Here is a 19,860-nt window from a genome sequence, read left to right as displayed (position 1 = left end):
GGGAACTCTGTAGAACCTTCCCACTTGATAAAGTGTCTCCACCATATAATCACAGTGATGTTCCCAGCATCAAACGCTCCCTGTTCCAGCTCCTTCCACCAAACACACTCTACTCCCAGCAGAGTTTACTGTGCCCGAAGAGGGAGAAGAGCAAGAGACACCATGACATCCACTCAGGGCTTCACTGTTCCCAATTTCCTTTGTGCAGAAGATGCTCAAACGCTAAGGGAATGGGTGGCAATTTGAAACCCATATAGCTTCAGGGTAGTTTGAAGAACTCAGTTATCTTCAGGCAGCTGGGCAGCTCACTGGCCGCTAACATGTACAATATGGTCATTTGCACTTGTGGCAAGTGAATGGCAATCCCATGTGTGTTTGTTTGCAGCCCTGGGCTCCTCGGACAAAGCCCAGCAGGTGGGAGCATGTCCATTTTTGCCAGCTAGCGGGGGTCATTTTTGCAGCTTTTTGTCAGACGTTCCAGTCACAAATCCTAAGGTACGTTCCGCCTCTCTCTCTTCTAGATTTGTGGATTTTCACTCCGCTGCATCCACTTGCTCCCCATCCCGTGCCTCCCTGCTCACAGGAAGGCTCGGCATTCGCAATGGAGTGACCCACAACTTTGCTGTCACGTCAGTGGGTGGCCTCCCCCTCAATGAGACTACGTTAGCTGAGGTGCTGAAGGAAGCAGGATACATCACTGCGGTAATAGGTAATGAATGCATTGCAGAAAGCTCACTACTGTTCTGGTTTGCGGTTTATCCTGTAGACAATGGTAGACGGGGCTTGGGGCACAGGTGCTGGAACAGAAGTGCTGGGGGTGGCAGCCCCTGGCTTGAAGTGGTTTCCATTATATACAGTTTGGTTCAATGGCTCTCAGTTTCCCCCTCTATAAAGATTGTTCCAACACCCCTGCTCAAGGGACACAGGATGGACCATGGAGCTAATTCGTTGGCTCAGATCCAACCCACGCAGGGAATGGCTGCAAGTGATTATTACCACTTAGGTTGTACACTCTCGGGGGTGGGGACTGTGTCTGTCTCTGTGTTCTGTGCAGCACCTTGCACACCTGACCCTGCTTGGGGCTTTGGAGTGCTACTGTAATAGAAGCATTAAATAACGGTGGAAGCTGTTCAGCGACGGGAGCTTGAGCATCACGTCTATGTCATGAGAAACATCATCTCATTTGGCACTAAGTGACTAGCTCCCTTGCTGGCCGTCACAGCAGCTAAGACAAACCTTGAAATAGGCCATGAAGACTGACTCTTCATTCACCTCTAGGATTGGTCCCTTCTGGGTTAGCGTTGAGGCATGTTGGCAGAACGGTTCAAGGTGCCCCTGGACTATTCGGCCAATATATATTCTCCAGTGCACTTTCTGCATCTATCTATCTATCTATCTATCTATCTATCTATCTATCTATCTATCTATCCATTTCTTCAATATTGTGAAAATATATACAGGCGCCCATCCTCCGCTTGGGATTCTTTTCCCTACATTGAAACCCATGCATTCATTAAAGAGGAACTTAAAGGATAATTTTTTTCTGACTTTTCACTTTTTCTCCCTCTCTTTTTGCAGTTCTATGATGTTTTTAAAAAATGGCCTTTTTAAATGTGGGTGGTTACATCATGATGTGAACTAAACTTTTGGCTCCCTCCAACATTTCAATGTGTGAATTGTTTAACTTTAGAAGAGTGTTTTTTTCCCACATATAGTAACTGTTAATCAAAATATTAACATGCAGAATGGTTCTGTGCCCACAGACCCAAATATTCCTTGATATAATACCCTGTGCTAGCATGAAAAGCTATGTTACGTGTTGTGTCCATAGTTTCAAACTCCCTACTGCAAGCATATGGAGCGCTGTCCCAACTTCCAAGGGAGTCATTCTAGTGTATCAGATCAGTCATCTGTGGATAATGAGTAAAACATACACTTTCATTCAGAGCCATTAAAATGCAATGAAAGAAAGTCACAAAACCCAGGAAATTCAGTTAGTTAAATGCAGATCTTGCCATTTCTTTACATTGACTTACATGCAAAATCATTCTTTGACTTCAAAGGTTGTTTTGCATGCAAAATTATGGCAGGATGTGGGCCAGAATAGCTAAAGCTTCATAATTAAACTGTTGGTGATCATGTTGGGCCAAATTGTGGCAGAGCCTGAGAATATAGTGCTTGATCTTTGAAAACACATATGTGACAGTTCAGAGGAGGAAGCCAAGAATGGATCATTCAGAACCTCTTAGAATGTCTTGTCTTTGAAAACTGAATGTCTGGCAGAACCGTGGTAAGGGCTTAAGGATGAGCGAGACTTGAGAAAACGTAACAATTGTTTTATGAAATTCCTCTGAGATCGAACACCTTTATGGAATGGAACCCTTGGCAAAGTGGCATGCTTTAAACAGGACCTGCAAAGACAGTGACTCTTGTTGCTGGATTAAAACGTCAGGCCCTGGACACTGTATGTAATTACTAGTACCTGCAAAGTTTTCCTTCTGAAAAGACTTCCTATTGCTTCCATACAGGTAAATGGCACCTCGGGCACAGCGGCCTCTATCATCCCAACTTTCGTGGTAAGATTTTGTTGTAAAACCCAGCAAGTGTTTTTGTTTCCCACTGTCCCTTTCTCTTTTTAAACCCATTCTCCTCCTTCCTGGTAATTGCCCTCAGAGAGGGAGGAGCAAGCGAGGAGCAGGCTCCTCGGTCAGTCCCCCTGTAGGTCATTAGTCTGCAGGGATACTGCAGGAGGCCATGCGCTGCTCTGTCCGCTGCCAGAGGAGTTCTGCTGCAGAGGAGACTCTGCAACCCCTGCCCACTCCCACAACAGCAGGAGGGGTTGGTGGGGTGGCCAGTGACTTGAATTCCCTGTGGAAGGAGTAGCTCTAGTTATTGGCTGGGAATGCCTGTTGCCCAGCTCCCATGGGCTTGCAGCGTGTGGGCGCAGTCTATGAGGTGTGAATTCCTTTTGGTAGCCGAGGTGGAGTAGGGGATATTTGTGCTCTGGATCTCCCTGTGTTTAAGTTCACACCCAGGGCTGCTCCCACAGGGGTTGGTAGAGTTATCTCTGGGGTGGAGTTGACCCAAAATGTCTGTCTTCACTTGGAGGAAAGTCCAGCATTACTGTCAATTTATCTTTAGAATAGAGTCCCTCTTATTGTGCTATTTACTCGGTCCAGCCCTCCATTAACTCAATATTAGAGCCCTTTAAAAAGAGGACCATGTTGGGGAAAAAACCCACAGGAAAGTACAAACGATGAAGTCTCAATGGATCCTCGTCCTGTTATAACATGAGCTAGATCCCCGAACCTTCAGTCAGACCCCCATGGAGCCCCATGGGCGTGAGCATTCACCTGCATGGTTCTGCTTGCAGGACAGGGGGCTAAGCCGCTGTTTTGCCTAGAACCGACCCCGTTCCCATCCTTGAGTTTGTAAACTCAGCAGGAGCAACTGCGTAAACAGTGGATAAAAGGCAGCTGTGGACACACTAACGCGCTCGTTTGGATCCCAGGTTTCGACTATTACTTCGGGATCCCCTACAGTCACGACATGGGTTGTACTGACACCCCAGGCTACAACCTCCCTCCCTGTCCGGCATGCCCTCGACACTCTGCAGCCACAAGGTACAGCTTCTCCGGTGGGGTGCAATGGAGTCTGGGCTTTGATGGGAGCGGGGGTGATCAAAGGCATCTCCCTCGTGCTAAATGTCAGAGCTGAATGGAAAACGTTTTCTCGTGGATCCCAGGAACAGAGAAATTGGCAGGGGTTGTAAAGATGAAGGGTTTGGAATGAATGTTCGCTGTGGTCCCCTCTCCCCTTGCTCTGCCCCAGAGGGGACCATCCCCTCTCACCCTGCAGTGTGTATAAAACACAGCAGGTTTGGGGGGCCAGGCTGGCCCTCTGGATCCCCTTCACTCTCCTCCCCTGGCATCACAGCACTGCTCCCCCAGGCCAAGGAAACCCTGAGGAACCTGTCAATGCTCCTTCATGCACCAGCCAGAGGAGGTAACCAGAGAGCAAGACGAGGGGCCCTGGCCGGCTTCTGCTGAAGTCAGAGACCAAACGGGGTCCATGGGAGGGAAGTGGTTAAGACACTTGTCTGTGACACAGGAGATCTGGGCTCAGTTCCTGGCTCTGCCACAGACACTGTCCCCCCCTCCCCCCGATCTTGGGTAAGTCTCTCAGTCTGTCTGTGCCTCAGTTCCCATCTGTTGAGACCATAAGCTCTCCAGGGACTGTCCCTTACTGAGTGTCCACCCAGCAAGGGGCCCTGAGCTAGGCTGGAGCCTCCCGGTGGTAACAAAAATGTGTTCGCTCTCCCGCAATGGGAGGGGATAGTGAGGGGCTGGATTCAGATCCCCTCCAGGTCTGTCTGTCTCACATGTGCGGTCAAACCTGAGAGAGATGAGGCTTGATTTCTGGTACAAGGGAAATAACTGAGACTGGGCCACATAGTGAATGGACCCCACTGACGTCAGGGCACAAGCAGGCCTGCTTCCTTCATTCAGAAAGCCTCCCTTGTTACTAACGGGGTCTCTTGGTTTCTCTCCAGCAGCCATGGAAGAGATTGTTACACCAAGGTGGCTCTTCCTCTCTTTGAAAACATCACCATCATCCAACAGCCTGTGAACCTCACTGGCTTGGCTGCAGAGTATGCAGAAAAAGCAACTCAGTTCATCCAGTGCGCAAGGTAAGGCTGCCCCCCAAGACACCACTTTGCAGCTCTCTGTCTGCGGAGCTTGGGGCAATGTCCAAATATTGGTGGCATCCTGCTACTGCTACCAGTTACTCTATTAGCTCAAGTGGCCGAGGTCTGCAGGGTGGGTCTAAACATCCGAACCCTGCTGACTGCCTGCGGAGCGGTAAGTAAGATTTCACATGATGGAGCTGCAGTTTTTTTAGTTCACTTTTTTAAACCCCTAGGTAATTGCACACGAAAAACAACATTAAAATAACGTTATGGTTGCAAAGTCAAGCACTCATAGGTTAGGATATGCCCGAAATAGGATTGTCTGTGCAACCTTAATTTGATCCCCTTGTGCATGTGCATTATGATACAGTCTTTAATAACATGGTCACATACTAATTTTTTCCCTCAGGATCCTTCCTCATTCAGTGCCCAGGATGGACACTGCTCTGGGGATGGATCAGGGCTGTGTAGTGAAGCAGACTGTCCGGTGTTGGACCCCTGCCTCGTTGGTAGCAGAAGTTGGAAGGTGTGTAGTGAATGAGGCATATTGTAGGAAGAGAAAAAATAGTCTCATGATTAATGCAGCTGAACGTTGCCCTGGAGAATTGGATTCTATCCCTGCCTCTGCTACAGAGTTCCTGTGTGATGCTGGGCAAGCCGCTCACACCAGACTTTTCATAGGCGGTCACTAACTGTGTGTTCCTCATTTTATGGGTGGCGGACTTGAGAGCCTGTGAAAATAAATTGTGTAATGCATGTGAAGCATTCACATACTCTAGAAGAGCCCATTATTAATGCTATCTTCAGAGCAGGGTTTGAACGGCGTTCAGTAAATGAGCCATATGGAGCGATGCGGATAAAATAAAATATTGAATAACTGCTCACTCCGGGGGCACTGTCATCCTGTGCACTGACCGAGGCAGGGGTCCGGTGGAAAAAATAGTATGTGACCATGTAATTAAAGCCTGTATCATTATGCGTATGCACAAGGGGCTTGAATTAAGCTTGCCTAGGCAATCTAAATTCTGGCATTTCCTAACTTTAGAGTCTTTGACTTGGCAACTGTAATATTCTTTTAATAGAGTTGTTGTTACTCCCGAGGGAATTCTGCGCCAGAAAATTAAAAATTATGCGAACAATATTTTAAAATTCTGCAAAATTCAGCAAATTTTATTTGTCAGTAAATAACTGTGGCTCCAGCATGGCAGTGGGGAGCACAAGCCACTGGCTGCATTGAGGTGGGAGTTCACCCTGAAGCCCCCACCTCCCCCAGTACTCGGCAGTGAGGCTGCACCTGATCCTGACACAGTGCAAGGGCTGGGCCTGCCCCAGAAACACCCCGGGGCCCTGTCCCTCTGCGTCAGGTGCACCAGGTGTGGGTGGGCCGGCTCAGCCCAGCAGGATCCAAGTGTGGAGGGGCTTAGTGTGGGGGGGGATCCAGGTGTGGGGTGAGAGGTTTTTGTGTGGGTCTGGATACAGGCGGCTCAGTGGGAGATCTGGATGCACAGGGGCTCGTTGGGGGGTTCTGGGTGCAGGGGCAGTGGGACTCTGCTGGGGATCCAGGTGAAGGTGGTTGGGACTCAGCAGAGGGGTGTTTGGGGAGATGGAGCTCGGTGGGGGGGGGTCTGGCTGTGGGGGGGGGCCCAATGGGGGGTCCAGGTGCTGGGAGAGTGTGGCTAGATGGGGTGAGGGTCCAGGTGCAGCTGGTTGGGGATCAGTGGGGTGGGGGGCTCGGCGGGAGGGTCCAGGTATAGGGGGTTAGGGCTTGTCAGGGTGCAGGTTTGATGGGCCTGCTTAAGGGGGGAGCCCCAGCTGCTGCCGAGAGGATGCCATATGCCGGGCTCCTACTTCCCCCTTCGATTCCCCTATCCCCCTTCTTCCCCATCTCATCCCACTGCCCCATGCCCCACCCCCCTCCCTTCACGCCCACATTCCCCTCCTCCTGCCCCATTCCACCCCCTTTCCTTCCCCACCACCCCGTCGCCCCCCTTCCCTCCTTACCCAGCCCCACGGCTGGCACTCACTGTTGCCCAGGAAACGGGAAGGCTCCCAGCACACAGAAGGGAAGCACGACTGGCTCTAGGACCCAGGAGGTGGTGTTCAGCTGCAGAGTCAGCAGCGCCTAGAGGCAGCCTCCTTCAGCTGGGCAGCTCTGCGCTCGCAGAAATGGTGGGAGGGAGGGGCATGTAACCCCATGTGCCCCCCCCCCATGCCTCACCTCTGTTTGGGGGGGCAATCGCCCCCCAAACTGCACCCATGGTCGCCCCCCCCCCATGTGGCTTCCCTTTGCTTCCCTGCCGTTTTCGGCAGGGAAGCACAGGAATTCTGCGGAGGTCTGTGGGTGCGCAGTCACGCAGAATCCCCCCAGGAGGATGTTGTGTGTATAATTTCCTAGGTTTTTGAAACCGCAAATGGCATCATGTGAAATCATACGGCTCCCTAGATGGGTAATCAGCAGGGTTACAATCAGGTGCACGGCACAGTCCTTTGCCACTTGAGCTAACGGACTAACCGACGGCAGCAGTAGGTTGTCCTCCACTATGGGGGCAAGCACTAACGGGGGATGGGGCGCACCCTTTGCCACCTGGTTTCACAGCTGTTTGCTGCCAGCAGAGGAATAGTGGAGACTCAGGAATCTTGGGTTCCATTCCAGGTTCTGGAGGGGAGTTTGTTTAGTGGTCACAGACTTTGCCGCTCTGACCCAGCTTGACCCTTTCCGCCCTCTGGTATTTCTGAGAGCTGAATTTGGCATAGCCGTGGGAACTGAGTTTGCATTTCTGTTGCTGATGCCAGAATAGTTGATGATACCATCTCACTGTCCCAGAGTTAACAGGAGCGTAGCAGTGAGAGTTTGCAGGACTGGAGTCTTAGGCCCAGATCCCCAGAGGTATTTAGGATCCTAACTCTTATTGAAATATGGGAGTTAGCCACCAATGTACCTATGTGAAACTGAACCTTAGTGTGTCATCAGAGTGAGCGGACCTCCCTCTGAATATGGACAGGGAGTGGATCTGTGGAGTAGAAAATTTCTGTGGAGTCACTTTTCAAAGCACTCTTCAAGGGGGAAAAGGCTGCTAGCCACGAAAGAATGCTCTGCAGGGCTCGTAGTAAAAGTGCTGCTGTCTTCAGTGCATCTCCTGTGCAGGGGCCATGTGTGCTTACAGGTAAGATTTTTTGGAAAGGTCCAGTCTTCTAATCTGTATTTATGTAACAGACATATTGAGGGCCAGGCTGCATTCTGAGAGCACGAGGGGGCTTAGCCACACGTGCTCTGAAATCAGCATTAACTGGGGAAGCACAGGAAAGGGAGGGTTGTTACTGGACCAAATACTGCAGCTCTTAAGGCCCAATTCTGTTCCCCTCCCAAAATTCCCATTGGTGTCATTCAGAGTGAGGTTCTCCTCAGTTCCCACATAAGCAAAGCTCCCAGTGAGTCCGGTGCGGGTTCAGGGGGCCATAGAAATTAGAAGTGGAATGGGCCTTTGTAGAGTCCATCCTGCAGGGGCTAGCGCAGGGCTTTGTCCAGGCCAACCAACGTCACCATTCCCCTCGGGTCTCCCCAAAGAGCTGAGGGCACCTCACAGGATCAGGCCCTGAAAGACTCCTGCAAGGGTGCCTCCATTGCTCCCCTTAGGAGCCCAGTCCACAGTCTGTTAGATCTCCCCACTAGGACATGGCTTAGCTGAGGTCTCCCTTTTTTCACCCCATCCCTCTGCCCTCACCACCTCCCAGGCAAGTCCCACAGCCCAGTGGAGACCCTGGGCCAGGGTCACCTATATGCTCTGACTACTTTGGGCCACTCCAGTGATCAAAGAAGCCTCATTTAACCAGCCAGGAGCGATGGGTTTACAGCTACTTTGAGGCCCTGGAGAGGAGTTCACTGGTGAAGGTGGCCCTGGGCTAAGGTGCTCTCCAGAGGAAGAGAGCTGCACTTTTGTCCTAGTTAACGGAACCCCATTCTGAGACCCAGCAAAGGATGAGAGATGTAACAGGGGAGACTGCAGGCAGGAGAGAAGGAAGCTACCAGCAGGAGTTAACCAGACACAGCTGCCCTGCTTTCCCTGTGGGAGAAGAGCAGGCATCTCCTGCATTGGGAGCCACTGATGGTGAACAGGTGGCTCCTATTCCCCCTAATTAAAGGGGCTCTCCAGAAGGAGATGGGTGGGGGGGAGAGACCAGGAGAAATGTTTATCAGGCTGGGTGAGAGAGGGGAGCAGTCTATTGCTGTGTGTTTGTGCTGGGAGGGAGATATGTTGTTTGCAGAGCAGGCTCTGTGAAAAGGGAAGTTTTTCTTTTGAGATGCAAAAGCTTGGTGTGATTCTCAGAGTTTAATCCAGCCCAAACTGTAGGGCTTCTGCAGAGCTCTGGGTTGCAGGAGAATTCCTCTTGGGAGGAGTGATGGCTCCCAGCGCTAAATAGCTGCCTCATATCTGCGATAAGGGCTGTTATTTGTATCTGGTAGGACTCTGTCGGGGGGAGAGTGTGGCTGATGGAGCATCTTTTGAAAGGGGGCAGTGTATAGCGTGTGGGCTGGGTGGACCAAGGGCAGGACCCAGCTCCTCCCCACAGTATTGATAGAGTCTAGAACCACAGCAGGGCTAGATTCACATAGTGTTTGAACTCCCGTCTCTCTCCCCACTCAGGCATCTGTGCAGGGCTGGTGACAGCTGAACTGCAGGGTCCCATGCTGCTGCCAGTGTAAGTGAGCTTGGCTCAAGGCCCCTAACTGATGGGCTGAGAAGGCCCGTACCATTCACTGATCTCAGAACATACAGTTAGGGCCTGATTCTCTGTTGCGATAAGGCCCCTTTGCCCTGCTTGGATACTATAAAGGTGCTTTAAAGATGTAAGCAGCCCCCTGAGAATCTGCCTTCAACGGGGAGCCTCCCTGGCTGGTGTGTAATTAGTGAAAGGGCTGTAAACCAGCTCTGTTTCCCAATCCCTGGCACAGGGAGAATCATAGACTATCAGGGCTGGAAGGGACCTCAGGAGGTTCTAGTCCAACCCCCTGCTCAAAGCAGGACCAATCTCCAACTAAATCATCCCAGCCAGGGCTTTGTCAAGCCTGACCTTAAAAACCTCTAAGGAAGGAGATTCCACCACCACCCTAGGTAACCCATTCCAGTGCTTCACCACCCTCCTAGTGAAAAAGTGTTTCCTAATATCCAACCTAGACCTCCCCCACTGCAACTTGAGACCATTGCTCCATGTTCTGTCATCTGCCACCACTGAGAACAGTCTAAATCCATCCCCTTTGGAACCCCCTTTCAGGTAGTTGAAAGCAGCTATCAAATCCCCCCTCACTTTTCTCTTCTGCAGACTAAAGAATCCCAGTTCCCTCAGCCTCTCCTCGTAAGTCATGTGCTCCAGCCCCCTAATCATTTTTGTTGAATGTCAGGGACGTAACTAGAGTATGCTGCTCTGTGGCTGGAATACATTACGCTATGGCTTATCTCTGCTTCACAGGGGCCATGGGAAACAGAACATGAGTTGGAGCAGCCCTGGGACTGCTCTAGTTTATACCAGAGGCCAGACAGGGCTCTGCATGGCCCCCAGATATGGGGTACGTAAAGGTGGCTTAAAGCTATCCCTTGCGGCAGCCCACTCCTCCCCGCGAGTAACTGAGAATCAGGCCCAGAGTTTTCTGAGAAGAAGAGGAGGATTTTTGATCCTTTGACACTCGCATAAGAAGAACCAAAAACAGGACTCAGAAATGACATCCCGCTTCCTGACCTGAGCTTGGAAAGCCAAACTGAGCAATTCCCAGCATCACCAGGCCTATAACAGGGGGCAAGGACATGAGGGGCAAACTCCAGATTATCAGAGCTGTTGGAGTGCAAGAGCAAGCCCAGCTTGTCAGGGGTTAAATGCTATATTTTTGGGGGCACTTAAGCTCTGCCCATGGACTGTCCTTTTGAAATCGCTTGAGTGCTGTCAAGCTGACAGCCCTTGAGCTGGGACAGCGTACTGGGATGTGGGAAGATTGATGATGTAGATGAAAAGGATACCAGTGTCTGCTAGGACAGATATATATATATTTAGCGGCTTATTGTCTAGCCAGCCAAGATCAATGGATGCAGATGTGTCTTCAGTGGCCTAGTAGTTTGCAAAACACACATGATTGAAATGTGAATTTGGGGCTCACATTCCTTTGCTTCTTTCTGATAAATGATCTAGGAGCGATGCTAGAGAGTGCACTCTCCTTGAAAGCATTTGCACTGGTCTTTGAAATCATTCCTTGCCCCTGGCAGCTCACAGGGTCGTAGATCTAGAAAACCACATCCTTCTGATTACCATCTTGGTTTTTCTCCTTCCTTACTCCAGTTGCTAAAATCATGTTGCAACTCCTAGTTCATAGCCTACGTGCTACTCACAGATAAAACAGGAGTGACCAGGAGCATGGCTGTGTCCCGAGCCGAGTGTAAAAACCAGCCTCTCTTCCCAGGCTTTCCCATGACCGCACTCTCCATCCCATCAGCTCAGTCCCCAATCACAAACTGCAGCCCTGCTTCGTGGTGCCTGCTGGGGAAAAGAGAGGGAAAGTCAGCATCTCTTCTGTAATGGGAGGGGCTCAGATATGATAGTGGCAGAAGCCAGAGAGGTACCTAGATCAGAGTTATTTCCACTTTGCTGAGTCTGGAGGTGCCCAAGCTGTAGGACAGTGGAGGGTATGACCCTAAAGCTTTATACCATTTTAAGTGGGATAAAACATTGGCTTCTAACGCTGGTGGTTCTGGCGACAGTGGCAGCTGAACTCATATTTGGAATTCAAGCAGAACCCCCCCCCCACATCCAGATGGATGGTAATTTGGATGCTGTGACTTTAAGGTCCACTTTATCCTGGCTTGCTAGGGTTAAGGTAACAGAAAGCCAGGCTTCCTCCATTTCCTAAGCTGTATAGAGCGTTTCTTTCTTGCCGTGGTGACTTGTGAGAAACTAAGCCTTAAAACCAGCACTGACCCAGGACTGACTATAGCAAGTCCCAAGGCAAAGATCAGAGTAGCTCCCGGTTCCTATTGTCCATCAGTTTTCCACTGTCACTTTTACAGACCAGCTTTCTGCATGGTGTGAGGCTGGGCAGATGCTAAATAGTCATCAAACAGACATGGCTGCAGAGCCTAATTCAAAAGAGCACTCGAGTGCAGAGTTCAGCTGTGTGTGGCAGATCTCATCCTTCTCCCACTGAACCAAAGGGAGTCTGGCCATTGACTTCAGTCAGAGCAGGGTGTGGCTTTCTACAGGGATACTGGTGCCAGAGGTTGGAAAGGGGATTTATGCCACGTGCAGCTAGCCTCTTTCTGTGTAGTGAGACCCGGAGCGTTCTGGTGCTGGTAGCATGGGCTGGCCCTGAATCTGATTCTCTTCATACCGGATCAGCTGCTGGGGCAGGATTAAACACCCCTGAGTCAGAGCTGGAGGCCAGGGTTCCTCTGGATCCTGCCAGGGCACTAGGAGAAAGCAAATCTGTGTTCCAGAAGCTATGGAACTGCTGGCTGCAGTTGATCCTGCCCCACAAGCTGCCAGTTGCTCTGCGGATGAAAAAGGGGATCCTAGAACCATCCCACTGCCCTTGAACAAGCTGACATGGCTGGCGTCCTATTGACGTGCACCAAGAAGAGCCTGTCAGTTCAGCGCTAGGCCTGCCTCACTCATCAGTGACAAACTCAGCCTGAACTCTGACCAGCCTCAGATTGTGTTATCTAAACCAGGGAGTGGTGGTATTGACGCACCTTAAACATGTATTTTCCAGGGCAGTTTCTGCCCTGAGTTACCTCTGTGCTAATCTGTTTTTTAATCTATCACCTTGGTACCCAGCCCTCATTGGAGTCCTGGCGTGAGAGTAACTAGAATCTGCTACAGTACTGGTCTTGCCTTGTATCTGCACCCATTTAGGAGCAGAGATACCGCAAACTGGGGCTTGCTTGTGCACGGACTTAACCCCCAGCTGGTTCACATGCATCAGGGGGGCCTGTGCAAAAACATGGGTGCCCTTTGGAAGGCTTGTCCCTGAATTGCTGCCCTGATCCCATGTGACTGTTTTAGAAGCAGCTGCACTGTGCATGGTCATACACACGCAGGGTTAACAGAAAAGCTTTTAAAGCAATTTCTAGCTATTTGGGGGAAATGTTTCACTATCTGCTGAGAACTGGATTAAACAGGTTGCTGTTCACGGAGGCAGAGTCCAGTTTGGCTGCTGCTGCTTAACTGTTGAATAGTTTAGTTTGCTATAGTTCTTCTTTGACTCTCTCACATTGCTAGACAATGACAGAACACTAGGTGCGTCGGCTATACTTTGTTTAGCTAGATGTGTCAAGGCTGAGCGGCTCAAGGCGGTGAGATTCAAATCCATCCAGGGACACAGAATCAAGGGAACGTGAGGTACAAAATCAAAGGATTTTATTCTAAAAGCCCCACCCATGAGTTATGGATTAAACGATTTAAGTTTTATATATATATTTTTTTGCAGAGTCATCATGGAGTGTGGATGCAAAAGGCAACCAGGATTCACAGCTGAGTGGACTGGGGATGAATCCGGTTATTTCTGGATTCCTTCCCCACCTCCTATTAGAAACATTGTACTCCTGCTGTTTGGGCCAGATCCAAACATGCTCCCTCATGCAAAACTCCCATTGAAATCAGCGGGCCAAATTATTAACATTATTATGTGTGTTGTGGTAACACCTAGAAGCCCCAGACCTGGGTCCCATTGTGCAAGGCACTGTACAAACACAGAACAAAAAGATCTGCTCCTAAGATCTTGATTTACTTCCACCACTTCCCTAGATATGAAGTCAAGGGAACCATGAACATACTTTTGTGCTGAAAGGGTGAATAGTTTTGGGTGAAATTTTGCTGCAGTGTTGTCCCTGGGTTTGCAGAGATTGGCTTGAGACAGACTCTAGAAAAGCATTCAGAAAACGGGTCCTGTTGAGAAGAGCGTCCAGGTGTGGGTGTGTGAAAATGGTGGTATTCTCCTCAAATTCAATTTAGACCCCGCTCAGAGTAGCTGGGCTGGGTCTGTGAAAACGATTGGCACTGAAGCAGTTAACAACGCTGATGCTGAAATTGTCCTTACTTAAAGTTTCAAAGGTTGATACCCTGTTGAAATAAAAGGGACAGTTCCCATCTTTCCCCTGAGCTTTTGTTTCAGGGGCTCTGCAGTCTCAGGTTGCATCACACCACATAGAGAAAGTGATTTTTTCCCCCACAGCAGTAATGGCTAGAAACATACATGCATATTTTAATTAAAGCTAAATTTTGTACAGGAATGTAACAGCCCAGCAACAAAGTGCAATAGGGTGTGACACTTTGGCTGGCTCCAGCTAGGCTGTGGAATAAAAAGGCTATTCAGGGAGCTTTAGGATTGACTGATGTTTTTGCTCGATGTGGGAGACGTCCTCTAGGCAAAGGAAGGAAACATAGGCCGCAGAGTCGAAATGTGCTCTGCTGGAATCATGGTAGCATCTTAATTCTTTTAAAATTTGATCAGGCTGCAATGATAAGACCCTGGTTCGGCAGCAGAGGCTGCACAGACTTGCAGGGCTGGGAATTAGCGAGGCAGACTGCAGTGTCCTTCGGTGACTTCCAGCCCTTTGTTTGACGCGTGCGCGCACACACACGCGTCACTGGGATGACCCAGTTCCTCCCGATCACTTGTCATTCATCCTTCCCTTCACAGGGCCCTGCGGAAGAGCGGGCCTCTTTTGAGGAGATAAATATAGCCCGTAAACAAGAAAACAGGATGTGTCCACTGGTGATTTAAAAACAAACTTCAGGGGGGGACGATCAGCAGCCCTCCGGTTTGTTAAATAACAGGATCCTCCTCTAAACATGCCTTGTGAAAAGTTGAATGCCCGCAGTTTGCAGTTCTGAGACACCACTGTGCAGCCAACGTGGTTGTTTCCCTCTGTTTTAATCCTTTTAAATTACTTCCTGATGCAGCAGGGTCCGGATCTTACCTTGAATTTCTGCAGGGGAATGAAAACAAAGGGAAAAACAGTAGACCGCAAAGCACTTGGCAGTCCCGGTCGTACAGATGGGAAACTGAGGCACAGAGAGGCCAATGACTTGCTTATGGTCACACAGGGAGTCTGGGGTGAAGCAGGAAGTTGAACCTGGGGCTCCCAAGTCTTACGCTCGTGGCCTAACCTCGTTATCATCCTCCTTCTTAGGTGGCCCCAGAATCTCTTGAAGGGTAGGAGAGCTGAGCCTCCCTCCAAAACTCTGTAATTCCCCTCACCCTTAACTCTGCAGGCATGGGGTCCGGTGGGGTTGGGGGGCAGAGCCGTGGGAATTCCCGCAGAGGCTGAGGTTCGCGGGGTCCTGGTGACAGAACGGCCCTCTCCTACGCAGGACTGACCATTGGAGGGAAAACTCCCACCATCACCCTAGCATGGTACAGCTCCACCAAGCAGGGGCGCTAGTGTGCAGAGTCAGCCCCCATGCCGCCTAGGCTTGCTCAGAGCAGAGTAAGAGGATGTGGTGGTAGGAACAGCAGTGCCTGGCCTAGGCTAGCACTCCCACTCTAGCTAACGCTGATAGAGCTCCGGGAGCTGCAGCCAGAGACTTCCCTCAGATTGTCTGTGCTTGCAAGGCCCTCGCTGTGGCCCCTTTGGGTCAGGTTTGTGGCATGTTGACAGGGGGACGGTGGAGGAAGCTTGCCTTGCGGCTGCTGAACCTGTTCTCTGGATTGCTGGGGGACTGCAGGCAGCAGGAAGGAGAACTAGGCCTGGAAGGCAGCCAAGCAGCGAGTGCATCTGACTGCCAAGAAATGAGCTTAGGAAGTGAAATCGGGGCGAGGAAACAGCCCCCGCACTCCTGGGTTCCTCAGGCTGGGCCAGGAGCGGTGGTGGATGCAGCGGGCGCTTAGCAACTGGGGGAAAAGCAAATAAAATTCTGGGATACGTGAACAGCGCCAGGGAAAAACTGACTCTCGCCCAGTGACAGGAAAGAATGAGGCTGGGCTTGGGACTTCGTGCAGCTGCTTGACTCCAGGGCAGGTGCCGAGGCTGCTTGAACCCACCTGGGAGGCAGGTTTGCTGGTCTCTTTCTTGTGCCTCGCCTCTCACATAGATTTTATCTGACCCCTCTCCATCCCTCCCCCTCCCAGTCTGCTCATGTTGAAGGTGGGAGGGCAGGCGGGGCTGATCCAGCCAGGGCCAGAAGCTGGCGTCTGAGGTGTGAATCCAGGCGTGCAGCCCCTGCTACACCTTCCCAGAGGCAGGAATGGCCAGTGCAGAAAGGTGGGTGAGGCCGACCCTCTGCCCTGGCCCTGTTTGGGAATCCAACGCTGCTGTCTGCGCTAGGCTCCCTCAGTCTGTGTCGAAGTTTGGGGCTCTGCTTGGGCCCTGCCCCATGGCATGAGAGAAAGTCTGCTTCCCCTCCATGCACCTACACAGGCTGCGTGCTCGCCAGCCCTTATAAACAGGTCCCCTTCCTGGGCGTCACTGCCTGCCATGTTTATTACTGCGCCAACCGTAGCTTGCGCTTGCTCTGATTATTGGCCCTAGGAGAGTGGGGAGATTTACAGGCCTGGGGGGTGAAGTACCTGACAGCTGACTGGGTGACTTTGGACTTAGTAATTTGCCTAGAACGGCCTTTGGACCGAAGGACTGGAGACGAGGGGAGAGCCTGGCCTCCGGATCAGAAAGAGACGCTGCCTGGGGTAGCGTGTGTACTAAACCTGAGGCAGAGAGACCCCTCTGTATCAAGTCTCCTATCTCGTTTGCTTGTTCCTGCAGGGGAGGGACAGATCCTGTTTGCCTCATGTGACTCCTCCTGTTAGCCCCCAGCTCCCTGTCCTATGCTCCAAGCACTTCTCCTCCCTCGCAGGGGTCCAGCACTGCCGTGCCCTGGTGCAGGCTGGATTCCCAGCCCGGAGCTCTCTCCTCCCAAGCTGCAGGTGCTGAGAGTCCTGGGAGCAAGGTGCTGAGCCCCAGGATGAGGGGGTTCTGTCTAACCTTCCTCAGCTGCGAAAACGGAGGCCCATGAGGTGAAGCCACAAGGCTCCAGCTGAGTTCAAGACCCCATTGTGCTAGGTGCTGTACAAACCCAGAGTGAGCGAGTCCCTCCCCCAGGGAGCTCACAATGGTAATAGATAAGGCAGGCGGACGGTGGGAGGGGGGAAGGGAGGCACCAAGCAGTGAAGTGACTTGCCCAAGGTTCCCCGGTGTATCTATGACAGAGCCAGAATCGACCCCAGATCTCCGGGGTCCCAGTGCAGTGCCCTACCCACTGGTGGCCTTCTGTAAAAGTTCCTTCCGCATTAGAGACTGTGGAAAACCTTTCCCCCTGCCCTGGCCTGGCTGCCCAGGCTCTCCCCCCACCCCCTTTCTCATAACCAGCATGCTAAACACATTTCCCGTGTTTCCTGTCTAGTGAAAGCGGACGCCCGTTCTTCCTATACCTAGCGCTGGCCCATATGCACGTGCCCTTGGTCCTCGCTCAGCCTCCCTCCAGCCCCTCATTCCCTGAGCCATACCGAGCCAGCCTGAGGGAGATGGATGCCCTGGTGGGACGGATAAAGGACAAAGTTGATGGCTGCGGGAAGGAAAACACATTCCTTTGGTTCACAGGTGAAGCAATAAAACCAGCTGCAGTAACAGCAGAGCATCTCGATAACTGACATTTACATACTGCTGGGATCCGCAGGCAAGGCGCGGGGTGAGAGGGAGCCACATGCAAATGAGACGCTGTCTTAGGGACAGCCCTAGCATTGTGTTAGGAGCTGAAGTGGGGCTTAATTTGGGAGAGAGGAGGACTTGTTCACAGCCTCTGCACAGGGGGTTGGATCTCATCCTCCGTGAACTCTGCTCCTTTGTATTCATCTGCGTTAAACAGTATTAAAGCCACAGGCCAAGCTCTGCTCTCAGTTATTCTGGTGTGAACTGGGAGCTGCGGCACCGGGGTCACCGGTGTAACTGAGAGCAGGATCTCTACGGGTCTTGTTTCTTCCATTCCTATTATCCTGCCTGTCTCACGTTCCCCTGCCATTTTTGTTGAGTCCCCTTCCCTGGCCCTTCTGTCGAGCAAGGCGAACCAGCGCAGGACAGTCCTGTGTAATCCAGAATATCGGGGAGGGAGGGGGGCAACAACAGGGGTGGGGAATAAACCCCTCCTGGCCAAGTGGGCTTTCAGGGAGACAGGGAGCAATGGACAAGAGGACCTGCGGGCACAATATGGACTGAGGAGGTTTGGTCGGTTGCCTGCCCAGAGCAATACTCAAAGCTGGATTGTGGAAAATGCTGAATGGTGCCCGGCCTCAGGTGAGACCCAGGAGACACCACTGAGAGCGACACGGTTACTCTGAGGAACTGGCTCTCAGGCCCACCCTGAAACTTGGGGGACTCCTCTCCCCTTTGAAATTGGGGGTGTGGGGAATGGGGGCCAGGATCCCCAGAGAGTTTCCTCTGGATTCTCCTGTTGGTCAGGCCCTGCCTGAGGTGCTGGTCCACTGGCACTCAGACACCGTGCAGATGGGGGGCTGTAAATTTGCCAGGATAGGTCAGACTCACCCGCCTTGGGGGTTGCTAGGGAGGCTGGACTCCCCCACCTGCTTTATAGGTAGGGTTTGGGCCTCACAGGGCCGTGCTGCTGATCTCTTCTGTCAGGCAACTTGTTTTCCAACCGTCTCCACACCCCCCACCCTCCCCAGGCTGCCCCGCTTCAGGCGGGCGGATGAACCTGGACATCCGTGTCTACAAATTAAACCTCAAATCCCCGTTAATTAAAAAACCCAAATCCGCTCTTGCTGAGACGCCTCCCTAATGAGGATGTCTTGCTTCACTGCCATTCCGATGACAGGAACAGCTCTGCGGCTCATTAACGCCAAATTGCTCTTGTCTCCCCTCCCCCGTCTTAGACAGTCTCCTGAGTGGAAGTTCAGCCCCCTTGAGAAAACATGGCCCTGTTATTTGGAAATAACCTCCATTGTCAGCCGTTCAGTCAGTCCTCACTCAAGCGCCTGCCGAGGTAAAAAGCCGTCAGGCGCTGCAGAGGAGGAGAGCAGGGGATTGGTCGCCTCTTTAAAGGGCGTATGAGCTCCTCCATGCGGAGAAAATATCATCCACAGCAGCTCCCCACTTCCCCCCAAACATCAGGGGGCTCTGTCTGGAGCACCCGCGATTGAGAGAGGCCACCAGACAATCTGCTCCGTGGAAGCTGTGTGAGACTGGGCCATCCTCACTCAGTTTCCCAGGTGAAAATCAAAGTAATGCTTCGTTTTGATGGAGCTGATCCGAGTTTATGCCCTAGGGATGGAGGCTAGCTTCTCTCCCATGGCCTTCATGGTCTGACTCGTTCGCTGTGTTTCAGTCTAACTTGTCTGTCTCAGGCTGTTACTCACTGAGATGTTTCTCTCTCCTCCAGGAGACAACGGCCCTTGGGCTCAGAAGTGCGAGCTCGCAGGGAGCGTGGGCCCGTTCTCCGGGGCATGGCAAAGGCAACGAGGTAAACGACGAGGCTGCTCGCAAAGCTGTTAGCATCTTGGTAGCCATCACATGTGACCTGCTGGGAGCTGGGAGGGACCTGCTCCTGGAAGGCCCTTGTTCAAATCTGGCCACCAAGCAGAAGGGAGAGATAGGACACTTCCCTGCCTCTGGCAGAGTTCACTACCAGCTGTCTGGCTACTGCTGCACCAGCTCTGCCATGGATTGATTTACCTGCGGAGCTCCAATTTCTGAAGAGCAAATTTCTTGCCTTTAGAATGGGCCAGCTAGTACTAAATGGCAGGTGTTTCCCCAAAATGTCACGGGGCATCCGACTGAATTAAGGCTGGGGCCCTGGACACATGCCCATGGAGCCTCCTGGCCCCTCCCCCATGCATGGCCCTACCCCTTCTTATGGAAGCAGCAGCCTTCAGATGACTGGAGAAGTTTGCGCCTCTTGGAGCTATTGTCTTAGGCTGTCTGCAGACTCAGGCAGGTATTGTTCACACATGGCTCATCTTTCAAGCTTTTCTCTTGTTGCACAATAGTTACAAACATAATTTTTTAACTGACAGCCCCTAGGTCTGGGCCTATAGTGTGATATATTTTAGCTTCTAGATAGATATAAAACTATAATTTGGCCCTGACGGAGAAGGATGCTGTGAGATGCATATAAAAGGTCTTCAAGTCCACCCAGCTCTTGAGAACAGGGCCGGCTCTGGCTTTTTTGCCGCCCCAGGCAAA

General features: G+C 51.6%; 1 protein-coding gene across 6 annotated transcripts in view; it reads left to right on the top strand.

Moving 5' to 3' along the window:
* The window catches only part of ARSG (arylsulfatase G), a 93,328-nt gene that overhangs the window by 39,238 nt on the left and 34,230 nt on the right, over positions 1-19,860 (top strand). For 5 of the 6 annotated variants that reach the window (XM_024198310.3, XM_024198314.2, XM_024198315.3 and 2 more), the window contains 6 exons: positions 522-709; positions 2,529-2,576; positions 3,512-3,623; positions 4,553-4,690; positions 17,069-17,265; positions 19,058-19,138. In XM_024198310.3, the coding sequence (XP_024054078.1) occupies positions 522-709; positions 2,529-2,576; positions 3,512-3,623; positions 4,553-4,690; positions 17,069-17,265; positions 19,058-19,138 (764 nt within the window). The remainder of the gene's footprint in view (positions 1-521; positions 710-2,528; positions 2,577-3,511; positions 3,624-4,552; positions 4,691-17,068; positions 17,266-19,057; positions 19,139-19,860) is intronic. The other variant, XM_024198316.3, reaches the window with a different exon arrangement.

The sequence above is a fragment of the Terrapene carolina genome, unplaced genomic scaffold (genome assembly GCF_002925995.2).
Source record: "Terrapene carolina triunguis isolate 2854851 unplaced genomic scaffold, T_m_triunguis-2.0 Scaffold192, whole genome shotgun sequence".
Lineage (NCBI taxonomy): Eukaryota > Metazoa > Chordata > Testudines > Emydidae > Terrapene > Terrapene triunguis.
Note: the sequence above shows the minus strand (reverse complement) of the source record. Positions and strands in the feature narration are given on the sequence as shown.